Raw genomic sequence first — 12,988 nt, 5'->3', positions numbered from 1 at the left:
GCATAGGTCCCAGCTGTGGCTCAGATTTGACCTTGGGCCAGGAACTTCCATATGTTTCAGGTGGGGCCAAAAAAGAAAAGGAAAGGAAACAAAACAAAAAAAATCTTAACCTGTTTTGAAGCTGGCCTGCTGGTGATCGGCTGGGTGGTGGGGAAGCAGATTTTAACAACAGGTGATCCTTCCAGATCACTATATTTATTTTGAGAAGAAAGAAAAAACTATTCTGTTACATTCCCCATCAGCCTTCTGCTTAAAATTTCAGAGTAATGCACAAGCCAGCTTTGAAAAGCAAGCATCGCCATGTATCATATGCTTTACAAACTATCTCTTTTGTGAGCTTAATGAAGTGGTCATAATTTGTGTAAACATGTCTCTGAAATGATTTTGGAGAGATGTGATTTATTTTTCTTATTTTTAAAATGCATTCCATTTCAAATAAAGTATCTGTTGAGATGACCGGCCTGTGGACCTTTTGAAGGTCTTACTCATCTGGCATATACACTGTATTCCTATGGGAGGAAAGAGCTAAAGGGCTTGGCCATTGTAAAGGCCATGACCATTCTGGGGAGAGGGAGCATTTATGGAGATTTTAAAATCGTTTTAAAAAGTACGTGGACACTTCGAATATAGGATATAAAACTTCACTCAGATTTGTTGGTGATATAATTATTGTGTTTAGAATGCTAATGCATTTGCGTTGACTCTTTCCATAGTGCCCAGAGAATACGAAATGATCCCTAGTGAATGAGCTTGGAGGCAGTTCCCTCTTGGGTCCCAGAGAGATTTGAGTCCTCTCATGTCCCTCCTGAAGAAGGTAAAGCCTTGACTCTGAGAGAGTCATCTTTTAAATAGGTGTATAAAGCTTCCCGTGTTGTATAGAGAGCAGAAAACAGACTTGATTCTTTAATGGAAAGTAGCATAACTTATGGTCTTGATTGGCATCTAAAAGTCTTTAAATCTCAAAAAGACTTTAAAATAGGAAATTTGAAGCCCATTTTTATCTCTTAGCATAGTCTTACATTGAGAGATTTATTATGCTACTGTTTTTATTTTGTTTGTTTTAAAGAAGAAATTAAATCTGAGAAGACAAATCACTGCCACTGTGAATTAACTTCAGGGGTACATGTGAAATAAATGTATGAAGTAGGTGGTAAAGCAGGGTTGGTAAGAGCCAGGATTTGTGAGTCATATACAAGGGTTCAAGTCTCATGTCCACCACTTAAATGCTCTGTAGATCTTGAATTACTTAACCTCTTGGAAACTCAATTTCCTTCTCTGCAAAAGGGAGTTAATAAAGGTCTCTGCTTTCTGGTTATTGAGAAGGTTTAATAAGTTAGTGCTTAGGTTTAATAAGTTAGTACCTAGCATTGCTATGAAGGGAAGCTTCTTGCTTTTTAGGCAAATAAGCAGGTTTGGGGATCATTATAACCATATAAATAAATAATATATGGTGTTTTAAAGATATGAATTTTATTACCTGAGACCTCAGCACTTCTTTTAAATGAGAACGGTATGATGACAACACCTTTGTTTTCAACTTTAACAAAAAGAAAAAAGCCATTATGTATAGTACTGCTATTTTCATTTGCTTATCACTTTCCAGTCTTGGTTCACATGTGTATGTATTTTAAGTGAGTCACAATGAAACAATCAAAATATTCATGTGTGTCTGTAGAGGCTTCTGTGGTACCCCACCTACATTGCCACCTCAGGACAGAGAGGGTACTTGGTTCCCAGGTATGAGACTGTTGGCATCTGTCATGCTGTCAATGAGTCCTTTCCCTGGAATCGTCCTCTGCCTTGTATCAGGGAGCCATCTCATCCTAGGACACTTCCCTCCTGTGGGGAGTGGGTAAAGACTAGGACTGGTGGTCTTCAGTCAGGACAAATGGAAAGGGGCATTTCAGCTCCCCTGCTCCCTGTAGAAGTGGCTGAGGCCTATCTCAACAAAGAGTTGGCTTTGTAGTTCAACTCTCCCTCGGCTCAACCTTGTTCCCCTTGCTTATTCACAGGTGAGGTACCTAAGAATCCTCTCCCCTCCCCTCAAAACCTCATATTGTCAAATCTCAGAGTCTTGGAAACTGTTTCTCAGGGAATCTTGTCTGTGACTCTGTGTGTGTGTGTGTGTGTGTGTGTGTGTGTGTGTGAATGAATATATATATTTCCACCCCCATGTTTGTGTAGGAAGGCTGGTGGTATTGGAAAGGGAGCACAATGATTAAGCTTATGCTTTAGAGTAGTTACTCTCAACCTGGAGTGATTTTTCTCCCCCAGGAGACATTTGACAATGTGTGGAAACATTTTTAGTTTTCACAAATGGTGGTAGAGGGCAGGGATGCTTTTAAGTATCCTACAGTGCACAGGACAGTCCTCTACAACAAAGAATTGTCCAGCCTCAAATGTCAATAGTGCCAAGGTTGAGAAAATCTGCTGTAGAGTTAAAAAGTCTGGATCTCATTAGCTGAGTTCCCTTGGGCAAGAGATTTAATTTATTTTAGCCTCAGGTTTTTTTTTCATTTTTTTTTATTACTCATGAATGTAGTACATTTATAGTTGTACAATGATCATCACAGCATTTCCATCCCAAACCCCCAGCGCATCCCCCCACCCCCCACAACCTGTCTCCTTTGGAAACCATAAGTTTTTCAAAGTTTGCAAGTCCATATCTGTTCTGCAAAGAAGTTCATTTTGTCCTTTTTTCAGGTTCTACATGTCAGTGATAGCATTTGATGTTGGTGTCTCATTGTGTGACTGATTTCACTTAGCATGATAATTTCTAGGTCCATCCATGTTGCTAAAAATGCCATTATTTCTTTCCTTTTAATGGCTGAGTCATATTCCATTGTATATATACCACATCTTCTTGGTCCACTCCTCTGTCGATGGACATTTAGGTTGTTTCCATGTCTTGGCTATTGAAAATAGTGCTGCAATGAACATCGGAGTACATGTGTCTTTGCGAGTCATGATTCTGGATAGATGCCCAGGAGTGAGATTGCTGAATCAAATAGTAGTTCTATTTTTAGTTTTCTGAGGCATCTCCATACTGTTTTCCACAGTGGGTGCACCAATTTACAGTCCCACAAACAGTGGAATAGGATTCCTTTTTCTCCACACCCTCTCTAGCATTTATTGTTTGTAGTCTTCTTGATGATGACCATTCTGGCTGGTGTAAGGTGGTTTTGATGGTTTTGATTTGCCTTTGTCTAATAATGAGTGATGTTGAAAATCTTTTCATGGGCTTTTTGGCCATCTGTATGTCTTCTTTGGAGAACTGTCTGTTTAGACTCTTCTGCCCATTTTTGGATGGGGTTGTTTGTTTTTATGGTATTGATCGCAGGAGGTGTTTATAAATTTTGGAGATGAATCCCTTGTCAGTTGATTCATTTGCAAAGATTTTCTCCCATTCTGTGGGTTGTCTTTTCATTTTGTTTGGGGTTTCCTTTGCTGTGCAGACACTTTTACATTCGATTAGGTCCCATTTGTTTATTTTTGTTTTTACTGTCATTACTCTAAGGGTGGATCTGAGAAGATGTTGCTGTCGTTTTATGTCAGAGAGGGTTTGGCCTATGTTTTCCTCTAAGGGTTTTATAGTATCTGGTCTTATATCTCGGTCTTTAATCCATTTGGAGTTTCTTTTTGTGTATGGTGTTAGGGAGTGTTCTAATTTCATTCTTCTACATGTGGCTGTCCAGTTTTCCCAGCACCACTTATTGAACAGGCTGTCTTTTCTCCATTGTATATTCTTGCCTCCTTTGTCATAGACTAGTTGGCTGTAGGTGTGTGGGTTTAATTCTGGACTTTCCATCCTGTTCCACTGATCTCTATTTCTGTCTTTGTGCCAGTACCATACAGTTTTGATGTTTGTTGCTTTGTAGTATAAGGAGGGAATTCAGGGAGGCTGATTCCTCTAGCTCCATTTTTCTTTTTCAGGATGTCTTTAGCTCTTCTGGGTCTTTTGTGCTCCCAAACAAACTTGAAAATATTCTGTTCGAGTGGTGTGAAAAATGTCCTTGGTAATTTGACAGGGATTGCATTGACTCTGTAGATTGCCTTGGGTAGTACAGTCATTTTGATAATATTGACTCTTCCAATCCAAGAGCATGGTATGTCTTTCCATCTATTTGTGTCATCTTTGATTTCTTTCATCAGTGTCTTATAGTTTTCAGAGTACAGGTCTTTTGTCTCTTTAGGTAGGTTTACTCCTAGGTATTTGATTCTTTTGGATGCGATGGGAAATGGGGTTGCTTCCCTCATTTCTAGCCTCAGTTTTCATGTGTAAAATGCAGACAGTGATTGTACCTGTTTCATAGTTATGAACCCAAAATTAGATAGTTTACATGATGAGCTGTCACTGTTCCTGTCACAACACAAAGTAAGCAGTAAATCCATGGAAGCTCTCACCCTCATTATTATTATTTAAAGTGGTAGTTTTAGAGTTCCTACCATGGCGCAGTGGGTTAAGAATCTGACTGCAGAGGCTGAGGTTGCTGTGGAGGCATGGGTTTGATCCTAGCCTAGTGCAGTGGGTTAAAAGGATCCAGCATTGTCATGGCTGTGCTGTAGGTCGCCAGTGCATCTCAGACCCACTCCCCAGCCCAGGAATTTCCATATGCCATGAGTGTGGCCATATAAGAAAAAAAAATGTGGTAATTTTTTGGGGGGCTTATACCCATGGCATGCAGAAGTTCCCAGTCCAAGGGCTGAACCAGAACCACAGCACTAACCTGAGCCATGCAGTGACAACACCAGATCCTTAATCACTAAGCCACCAGGGAACCTAAAATGGTAATTTTAATGACAGTATAATATCCCATTGAGTTGATGTATTATTTCATTCATTTGCCTGTTGTCATCTATTGTTTGTTTTCATGCTGCTATCAACACTCCTGCAGTACATATCTTCATGCATACATCATATCGAAAAGAGCATGGACTTCAATTCTAGTTCTTTTTTTAAATTTAATTTATTTTTTATTAAAAATTTTTTTAATGATTTTTATTTTTTCCATGGATTCTAGTTCTAACTCTGCTTAGTCTTATGACACTAGGCAGCTCGCTTAATCTCTGAGTCCTAGTCTACTCATTTGTAAGTAGAAATAATAGCCCTGCCCTCAAGGAGCTATTATGGATGTACAATGAAGTGGCAATGAAATCCACATGATTTCAAGTGCACCATTTACATACTTTACTCACAGAGAAGCATTACGTAAATGAAAACATTGTTATTTTCTGGGTGCCATTTTAAGAGGGATTAGATATTACATCTGTGTACTTATTATACCTGTATATCTATATATGGACATAGAAAACATATGTGTATTCCAATTCCAATAATTTGGATTTAAGAAATAGAGTGTTGGAATTTCTGTATGGCTTAGCAGGTTAAGAATCCAACTGGTGGAGTTTCTGTCGTGGCTCAGTGGTTAACGAATCTGACTAGGAACCATGAGGTTGCAGGTTCCATCCCTGGCCTTGCTTAGTGGGTTAGGGATCTGGAGTTGCTGTGAGCTGTGGTGTAGGTTGCAGACTCAGCTCGGATCCAGCGTTGCTGTGACTCTGGTATAGGCTGGCAGCTATAGCTCCGATTAGACCCCTAGCCTGGGAACCTCCATATGCCGTAGAAGTGGCCCTAGAAATGGCAAAAAAGACAAAAAAAAAAAAAAAATCCAGCTGGTATCCGTAAGGATGCAGGTTTGATCCCTGGCCTTGCTCAGTGGATTAAGGATCCAATGTTGCTGTGAGCTGTGGCGTAGGTCGCAGATACAGCTTGGATCCTGTGTTACTGTGGCTGTGGCATAGGCAGGCAGGACAGTTCCAATTTGACCCCAAGCCTGGGAACTTCCAAATGCTGTAGGTGTGGCCCTTAAAAGACAAAAAGAAAAGAGAAGTTATCAAAACTAGAAAAATAGCATCAGGTAATCCCTCATTTTTTGTAGTACTTGAGCCAAATTTATATTTATATTCAAATGGAAGGAATCAAATGAATATAACATTGCAACTGTCTGGAATTATTGACACAGAAGAACCTGAGTAATAAACTCACTGGCCATATAAATCCATTTAGTGAGGTGTTCTTCCTTTCTTTGTTTTGTTCCAAAGACCTAGTTGGAAACCTTCACAACAGAGAAAGGCAATGAGTGCCATGATGTGTGTGCCCTACCCCTGGCCACATTTCCCTGCAAAGTGAGTCAGGTTATCAAAGATGGCATAGGTTGGGGCGGGATGTCTTTGGAGATTTAGATGATCTCAGGAGGGCTGTTGATGGAGGCAAGTCTCCCTAGTCTGAGGGTTATTTTAAATCTGGTTTTATTTTTGGAGTTCCTATTGTGGTGCAGTGGAAACAAACCCGACTAGGACCATGAGGTTGCAGGTTCAATCCCTGGCATCTCTCAGTGGGTTAAGGATCCAGCGTTGCCGTGAGCTGTGGTGTAGGTCGCAGACTCGGCTTAGATCTGGCATTGCTGTGGCTCTGGCGTCAGCCGGCAGCAACAGCTTTGATTAGATCCCTAGCCGGGGATCCTCCATGTGCCGCAAGTGCGGCCGTAAAAAGACGAAAAAAAAAAAAAAGACCTAAATCTGATTTTATTTTGAAGGGATTGCTAGGACCCAAGGACAAAGAGGATGACTTTGATACCCTTTGATGAGATGCTCTGAGGTGGGGTCCATGTGGAAGTGACTTGCTCCCTGCCAGGGTGTTCACCTGATGCATTGGATGATTAGTTAATGCCAGAAATGAAAACTTGAAGAAGTAGTCAATGTGGTTACATTGCATACCCTCAATGCCAGAAGTCATTTTTAACAGAGCAAGGAAACCCCTCCACAGTCCTTTAAGACCAGACATCCTGGGCTTTCGAAGCAACTGATAAAGGAGTATTCAGCTACCTTACAGAAACAGGAAATGACTCTTGAGGATTTTAAAAGTTTTAATTATGTCACTGTCCTCCACTGGCTTTCTCTTGAAGCTGATAGTTCATACAGTTCAGTTCCTACTGAAGCTGTCGGTTTAGTTATTTTGCAAGTATTTTGAACTTTGCTGTAGCAAATTCTCCTGAGTGGTGTGGCTTACTCTGTCAAGACTGACTCATCACCTCCAAAGAGCAGACCAGCTTTGTGAATCATCACAGTCAAAGAGGCCAAACTTGCAACAGTTGGAGGCATATTCTCTTTCTAGTTTCTAGCTGCTGGAGAGATGTTCACTTCTACAAATCTTGTCTGCAGTTTTTAAACACATACCTGCCTTTAATGAGCCTTCCAAGTAAATCCCAGTATGCATAACATTTGTGTGTGTGTATGTGTATATATATAATGTATACATATATATGCACACATTTATCATTTGTGTATGTACATCTGTGTGTATATATATGTGTGTGTGTGTGTGTGTGTGTGTGTGTGTGTATACACACACACTTTTCTTCCTGGTAACTTTAATGTTCCATGAAGGTGGACTGGGCAGTTTTTTTGGTTGTGGAACTAGACATCTGAAGGATTTGAAATGGCACTGAGCACAGCTGGCTTCCTCAAAGCTTTGAGCACCCTGCTTTGAGGGCCAGCTCCACCCTACCTAAACCTCTATTACAAAGCTTTGGTTTGTGGTAGTGTCAGATCCCCTGTGTAATTTCCTGTTGCCATGATTCAACACCGCCACTGGACAGAATGACTCTGGTCTCCATGGGAGAACAACTCAGTAATTTTTCTTGCTTCTGACAGCAAAGGAGACTCTAAAGGTAGGTAACAGTGTATGAGTTGTGTTTGCAGGCACGAGAGTGAATCTGATCCTCGCCACAATGTACTGGCTCTCTATAGGATAATTGTAATTATTGCCTGGGGTTCTAATCAACATCCATGTAGCCTATAAATAGTGCCCTGTAGCTGCTGGAAGATCTGAGCCGCATGGCTGTCTCAACAGCATGTGGACCCTGCTGTGTATTTGCTTTCTATACAATCAGAGACCATAATACCTCTTCTCTACCTGAATGGTGAGTTGAAATCAGAGCTGAAAGTAGAATTTTTGGAGTTCAAACAAAGTCTCATTCATCCCTCCCCTTTCCGCAGAGGAAAACAATGAAGCTAGGAAGGCCAGTGACCTACCCCTGGTTGTACAGCCAATTAAAGTCAAAGACAGGATTTTAACTCAAATCTAGCTCCCTCGATCCTTAATTAATGCTCTTTCCACTGTGACTCTCCTTTGTAAGGCTTGGAAGATAATTTATATAAATTCAAAATGTCATTCTTGCAAATCATCCCTTGAAGTATTTAAACATCACATCTCTCCCCTCCCCCCCCCCAAAACCCATACATTTTTACTTAAAATTTTTCTGTTTTTGGCCACACTCATGGCATGTAGAAATTCTCCAGCCAGGGATCAAACCTATATCGTAGTTGTGACCTGTGCCATAGCTGTGGCAATGCTGGATCCTTAACCTGCTGAGCCACAAGGGAACCTAAAAATTTTACTTATAGAAACTGTCTTAAGGCATTTATAGACATTGAAAACAAACTATTTAATTCTGCTGTTTTAAAAGGTGACTTATGGGAGTTCACACTGGCTCAGTGGTAATGAACCCGACTAGTATTCATGAGAATGCAGGTTCGATCCCTGGCCCTGCTCAGTGGGTTAAGGATCTGGTGTTGCTGTGAGCTGTGATCTCAGGATCACAGACGTGGCTTGGATCCTGAGTTGTTGTGGTGAAGTTAGGCATCTGCAGCTCCCATTGGACCCCTAGCTTGGAAACCTCCATATGCTATGGGTACAGCCTTAAAAAATAAAAAAAATAAGAAAATAAATATATAAAAAGTGATTTGTGACTGAGATTTTCCAGGTATAATCCATGTGGGTTAATATAAACCTTAAGCAAGAAGAAAATTCATGAAAGAAGGAAGATGTATATTTTGAAATGGACATATATAAAAATAGGGTTGTTAGAATATATTCTTCTTCAAAAATTTATTGGAAATCATTCATTTAGAAACTGGGTTAAAAAGCTGCTTGGGGTTTATCACCTGACTCCTAAACTATTCACAGAATGTTTCCAGCTGAAAAATGTTGAAGCTGAAAAATGTTGAAGTGATTTCAATGTTTATATATAGGTTACTTGACTGACTAAATTTTCTAGCCTCTCCTGTGTAGGAGAAATATTCCCCAGAAAAGGTTTGTGGAGGGTAATCAATCCATAGGCATGTATGAAATGCTAATAGGTGGGGAGTAAAGCCTGTTGATGCCCTTCCAGAGATGAATTAGGTGAATGTAATTCACATAGCCCTAAATTGAATGACCTACCCAGGACACAAAATATCCCAAACCAGACAGTTTGGAGAAGATTTCAGAATATGTAACTGTTAATGAGGGGAGCAAAAAGGAGAGGGATCCCTAATAAGTATATGTGCTCTAGCATCCTGTAAACCAGTTTTTAATGCAAAATTATGTGCCCCGGATGACACCATTATTTCCTCTTACATAAAATGACCTTTTACAGGGCTTCATTCAGAGCCCTTGGCTCCGGAGTCAGAGCATGTGTCACAAGGCCCGCGGGTTGCCTGCTTGTTCTTATGCAAGTGATGACTGGGAGGGCTTGATAGGGAGTGATTCTGACAGCCTGTGTCTGACAGCAGATTGTCAGCATTCCTGACCCGGGCAATCCGAGAGCCTGGGAAAACACTTTGATTTCAATGTGGCTTTCAAAAACAATAACCACTGGAAGCAAATGACTGAAAAATAGGTCCACAGAGCAGCTTTTGTGGGATTCGCTGGTTCTTGGTGCCCCTAAACACATTCTTGACGATGTTGGTGTCATAATCAGGGTACTCTTTTATTGCTGTGCATTTAACTTGACATATAAAATCAAAATTCTTCCAACGTATTGCATATTGCACAGAAATTGAAATATAGAACAGGGATGAAAGACAAAAGAGTGTGAATTCAAAATATGGAAAGAATCAGGTCTGAAATGGAAGAGAGTGAGCTATAAAGGTGGGCAAGGGGATTCCACCCTCCTGATGGACAAGGCAGGGGGATCCAGGCCTGGGAAGTGAAGAGATCTTGCAAGAAAATGGAGGAGAAGGAAAGGTATTTTTCTTTCTATTTTATTTTATTGTCTTTTTAGGGCCACACCCGAGGCATATGGAGATTCCCAAGCTAGGGGTCAGTTCGGAACTACAGCTGCCAGTCTACACCACAGCCACAGAAATGCCAGATCCGAGCTGTCTCTGTGACCTACACCACAGCTCATGGCAACGCCAGATCTTTAGCGAGGCCAGGAATTGAACCTGTGTCTTCAAGGATACTCGTCAGATTTGTTTCTGCTGAGCCATGACAGGAACTCCTCTATTTTATTTTTTAAATATAAGTATAGTTGATTTACAATGTTGGTCCAATTTCTGCTGTACAGCAAAGTAGGAAGGAATTTTTCTAGAGACTTCAATTCATGCTTTCCCCAAGTACCAGGGAGTTTCCTGTTCTCTCAGGATGTAAAGTTCCTAGGAACCTTTAAGGCTGTGGTTTGTTTCTAACAAGTGATTAGAAATGGAAATTATTTAAGAGCAAAAGGGGAGTGGAGAATTAAGCTTTTTTTCTCTCTTCTGAAGACTTTCTTTCTCCTCTAAATGAATCTCTGTAAAGGGAAATTAACAGAATAAAGTGAAACCTCTGTGAGTTTTCTATAAGCTCAAATCTCTTAAGAAACATTTTCTCTCATTTGACTTGAGTTGGAAAAGCTAACATTCATTCGACTATTTCCTCCTAGATCCTAACCCTGAAATACAGAGTGTAAGGTATATAGGTAATCATAACCTCTTCCACAGGATTGATAATTAACAATTACTTCAGGCAAGGTACATCAGGGGCTTCGCCTAGTGCCAAGTTCATAGCAAGTGCTCCAGAGAAGATAGCTACAATAATAATAGTGAGCCAGCTATTAGAATGCGTTGGGGCATGGAAGATAGTTTTTTGGTCCAGAGTCCAGAGTTTCCATGTATTCTTCACTTTTTTTTTTTGTAAAAAAAAAAAAAAGAAAGAAGATAATGTTTTATTAATAATACACCTTAAGAGGACTGGTTGCTAATTCAAATATAAATAAAATGGTACATACTTTAAAATAAGAGTTAGTAAATACAGACACCTATGTAAACATTGAAACTATTTCTTTAGGTTTTATCAATTGTTAATAAGCCTGATTTCACTCAGCAGATCTAACTGTAAAATAAACTTAAAACTACTTTTTCTGTAAGTAGATGATGCTTAAAAAAAACTATGTCCAGGGCACGGTGGCAGGCCTACAGGGATACAAATAAGAGTAAAATGTAAGGTTTGCTTTCTAGGAACTTAGATCTGAAGTATGGGGAAGATAAGACATAATTCTATTGATGGTGTAGTACTAATCATAGTACTTCATGGAGTATTAGTAATAGTAGTGGTAGCAACTAACATTTTTTGAAAACTTAGTAAATGCCAGGTTTTATACCACATGTTTTATGCGGATTATTTTATTTACTTATTATAAAGTTTAGCATTAGGTTTAACTGTTATAACAGATAATTCCAAATAAGTGTATTACAATAAAAACTTTACTTCTCTTTTATGTAAAAGAAGTCCAGAGGTGGGTAGTCCAGAGCTGGTAGGGTGGTGACTTTTTGGGCCCAGGCTCCTTTCATCTTTTTCTTCCCTTTCTACAGGGCTTATATCCTCACGATCCAAGACGGCACCTGGAGTTCCAGACCCTGTATCTGAATTCTAAACTGGGAAGAGGAAGAATTGGGAGGAGAGCAAAAGGGAACACTTTCCAGGTAAGTAATTCTTTTTAGAGAAATTTTGGAACGCCTATGTGATGACTTCCATTTACAGCTCATCCAAAGTTGCAAGGAAGACCAGAAATGTATTCCTTCAGCTGGCACACTGCCATTCCAGATAAAATAGGGTTCTCTTAGCAAAGAAGAGGAGAATGGTCGCCTGGAAGGAAACTAGCAGTCTCTGCCATAGTTCTTTTTACCTTCCATTAGTAGATGAGAAATTGAGGGTTAAGAGTTGAAGAAACTTGCCAGCAAATGATGGGTACAGGATTGCCCTCCAGCAATTTAACTCCACTGCCTTTAGGTTTGACCCCCATGCAAACAATGCCTGAGTGCTGGCATGGAAGCCTCTCATAGTGATGGGAAGATGCTTAGAAACATCAGCTTAGAGTCTTTTATGTATTCGCATGGTTTTTACTAAGGTCTTAACATTTTCCTTTCAAATATGGTACTGTTGTAATTACGCTCAGTGGGTCCTTCCTTTCTTCTTGCCTTCCTGCCTTTCTTTCTCCCTTTTTCAGTTGGTTTTTTCTTACATTTGAACAATTTAAATAGAGCACAACTAATTTTTAAAACAGAAATATGTAGGAATTCTCCTGTGTCACAGCAGGTTAAGGATCCAGAGTTGTTACTGCGGTGGCTTGGATCGCTGCTGTGTCGAGGATTTGGTCCCTGGCCTGGGAACTTCCACAGGTATGGCCTAAAAACCCAAAATAAAACAAAAACAAACAAACAAAGCCCAGAAATATGTATTTGCTTTCCATGCCTTCATGTCAGAGTCATATTGACATCGGAGAGAGAAAAGAATGATCTAAGGTTCTCAGAGGAATTTGGAGCACTGAAGCTGGTCTCCATCAGGGATGCTTTGTGCTTTTACAGCAGCCAGCCCTTTTAGAGCCCTCATACCCATCACCATTTATAGATTCTATGACAAGATCCAAATCAGGGAAATAGGAGAAGAAGTGAATGCTTTTTATTCATACTCATAGGAGGGAGCACCTTAGTATTTATTTCTACCCCAAGAGCTTCTGATTCTTTAGGGTATTCCTTCAAGGGTCAGCAAGGAGTAGTAGAAAGAATCCTGGACTCTAGACTTGGCTTTGCTGCTAACAAGCTGTGAGAGCCTCTCTGGACTTCCATTTCCTCATCTTTTAAGTAAAGATATGTCTTCAATTGCTCCCTTTCAACTGTAATATTTTAC

At 40.1% G+C, this 12,988-nt stretch overlaps 1 protein-coding gene across 22 annotated transcripts in view; it reads left to right on the top strand.

Moving 5' to 3' along the window:
* The window catches only part of LOC146403340 (uncharacterized), a 481,678-nt gene that overhangs the window by 3,879 nt on the left and 464,811 nt on the right, over window positions 1-12,988 (top strand). For 6 of the 22 annotated variants that reach the window (XR_014845436.1, XR_014845438.1, XR_014845439.1 and 3 more), the window contains exons 1-3: window positions 656-814; window positions 11,674-11,784; window positions 12,398-12,480. Coding sequence is in view for 5 of the 22 variants with exons in the window: in XM_085025110.1 (XP_084881236.1) it covers window positions 797-814; window positions 11,674-11,784; window positions 12,395-12,480 (215 nt within the window). In the remaining 17 variants the exon portion in view is untranslated. Of the gene's footprint in view, window positions 1-655; window positions 815-11,673; window positions 11,785-12,394; window positions 12,481-12,988 lie in introns of those variants that run through there. The other 16 variants (XR_014845428.1, XR_014845427.1, XR_014845426.1 and 13 more) reach the window with 6 other exon arrangements.

This window comes from Sus scrofa, chromosome 5 (genome assembly GCF_054392235.1).
Source record: "Sus scrofa isolate SSC_HxYL_T2T_F1_AM1 chromosome 5, Sscrofa_HxYL_maternal_Yorkshire_Landrace_v2.0, whole genome shotgun sequence".
NCBI lineage: Eukaryota > Metazoa > Chordata > Mammalia > Artiodactyla > Suidae > Sus > Sus scrofa.
The sequence above is the reverse complement of the archived record's forward strand: the minus strand, read 5'-3'. Positions and strand labels throughout refer to the sequence as shown.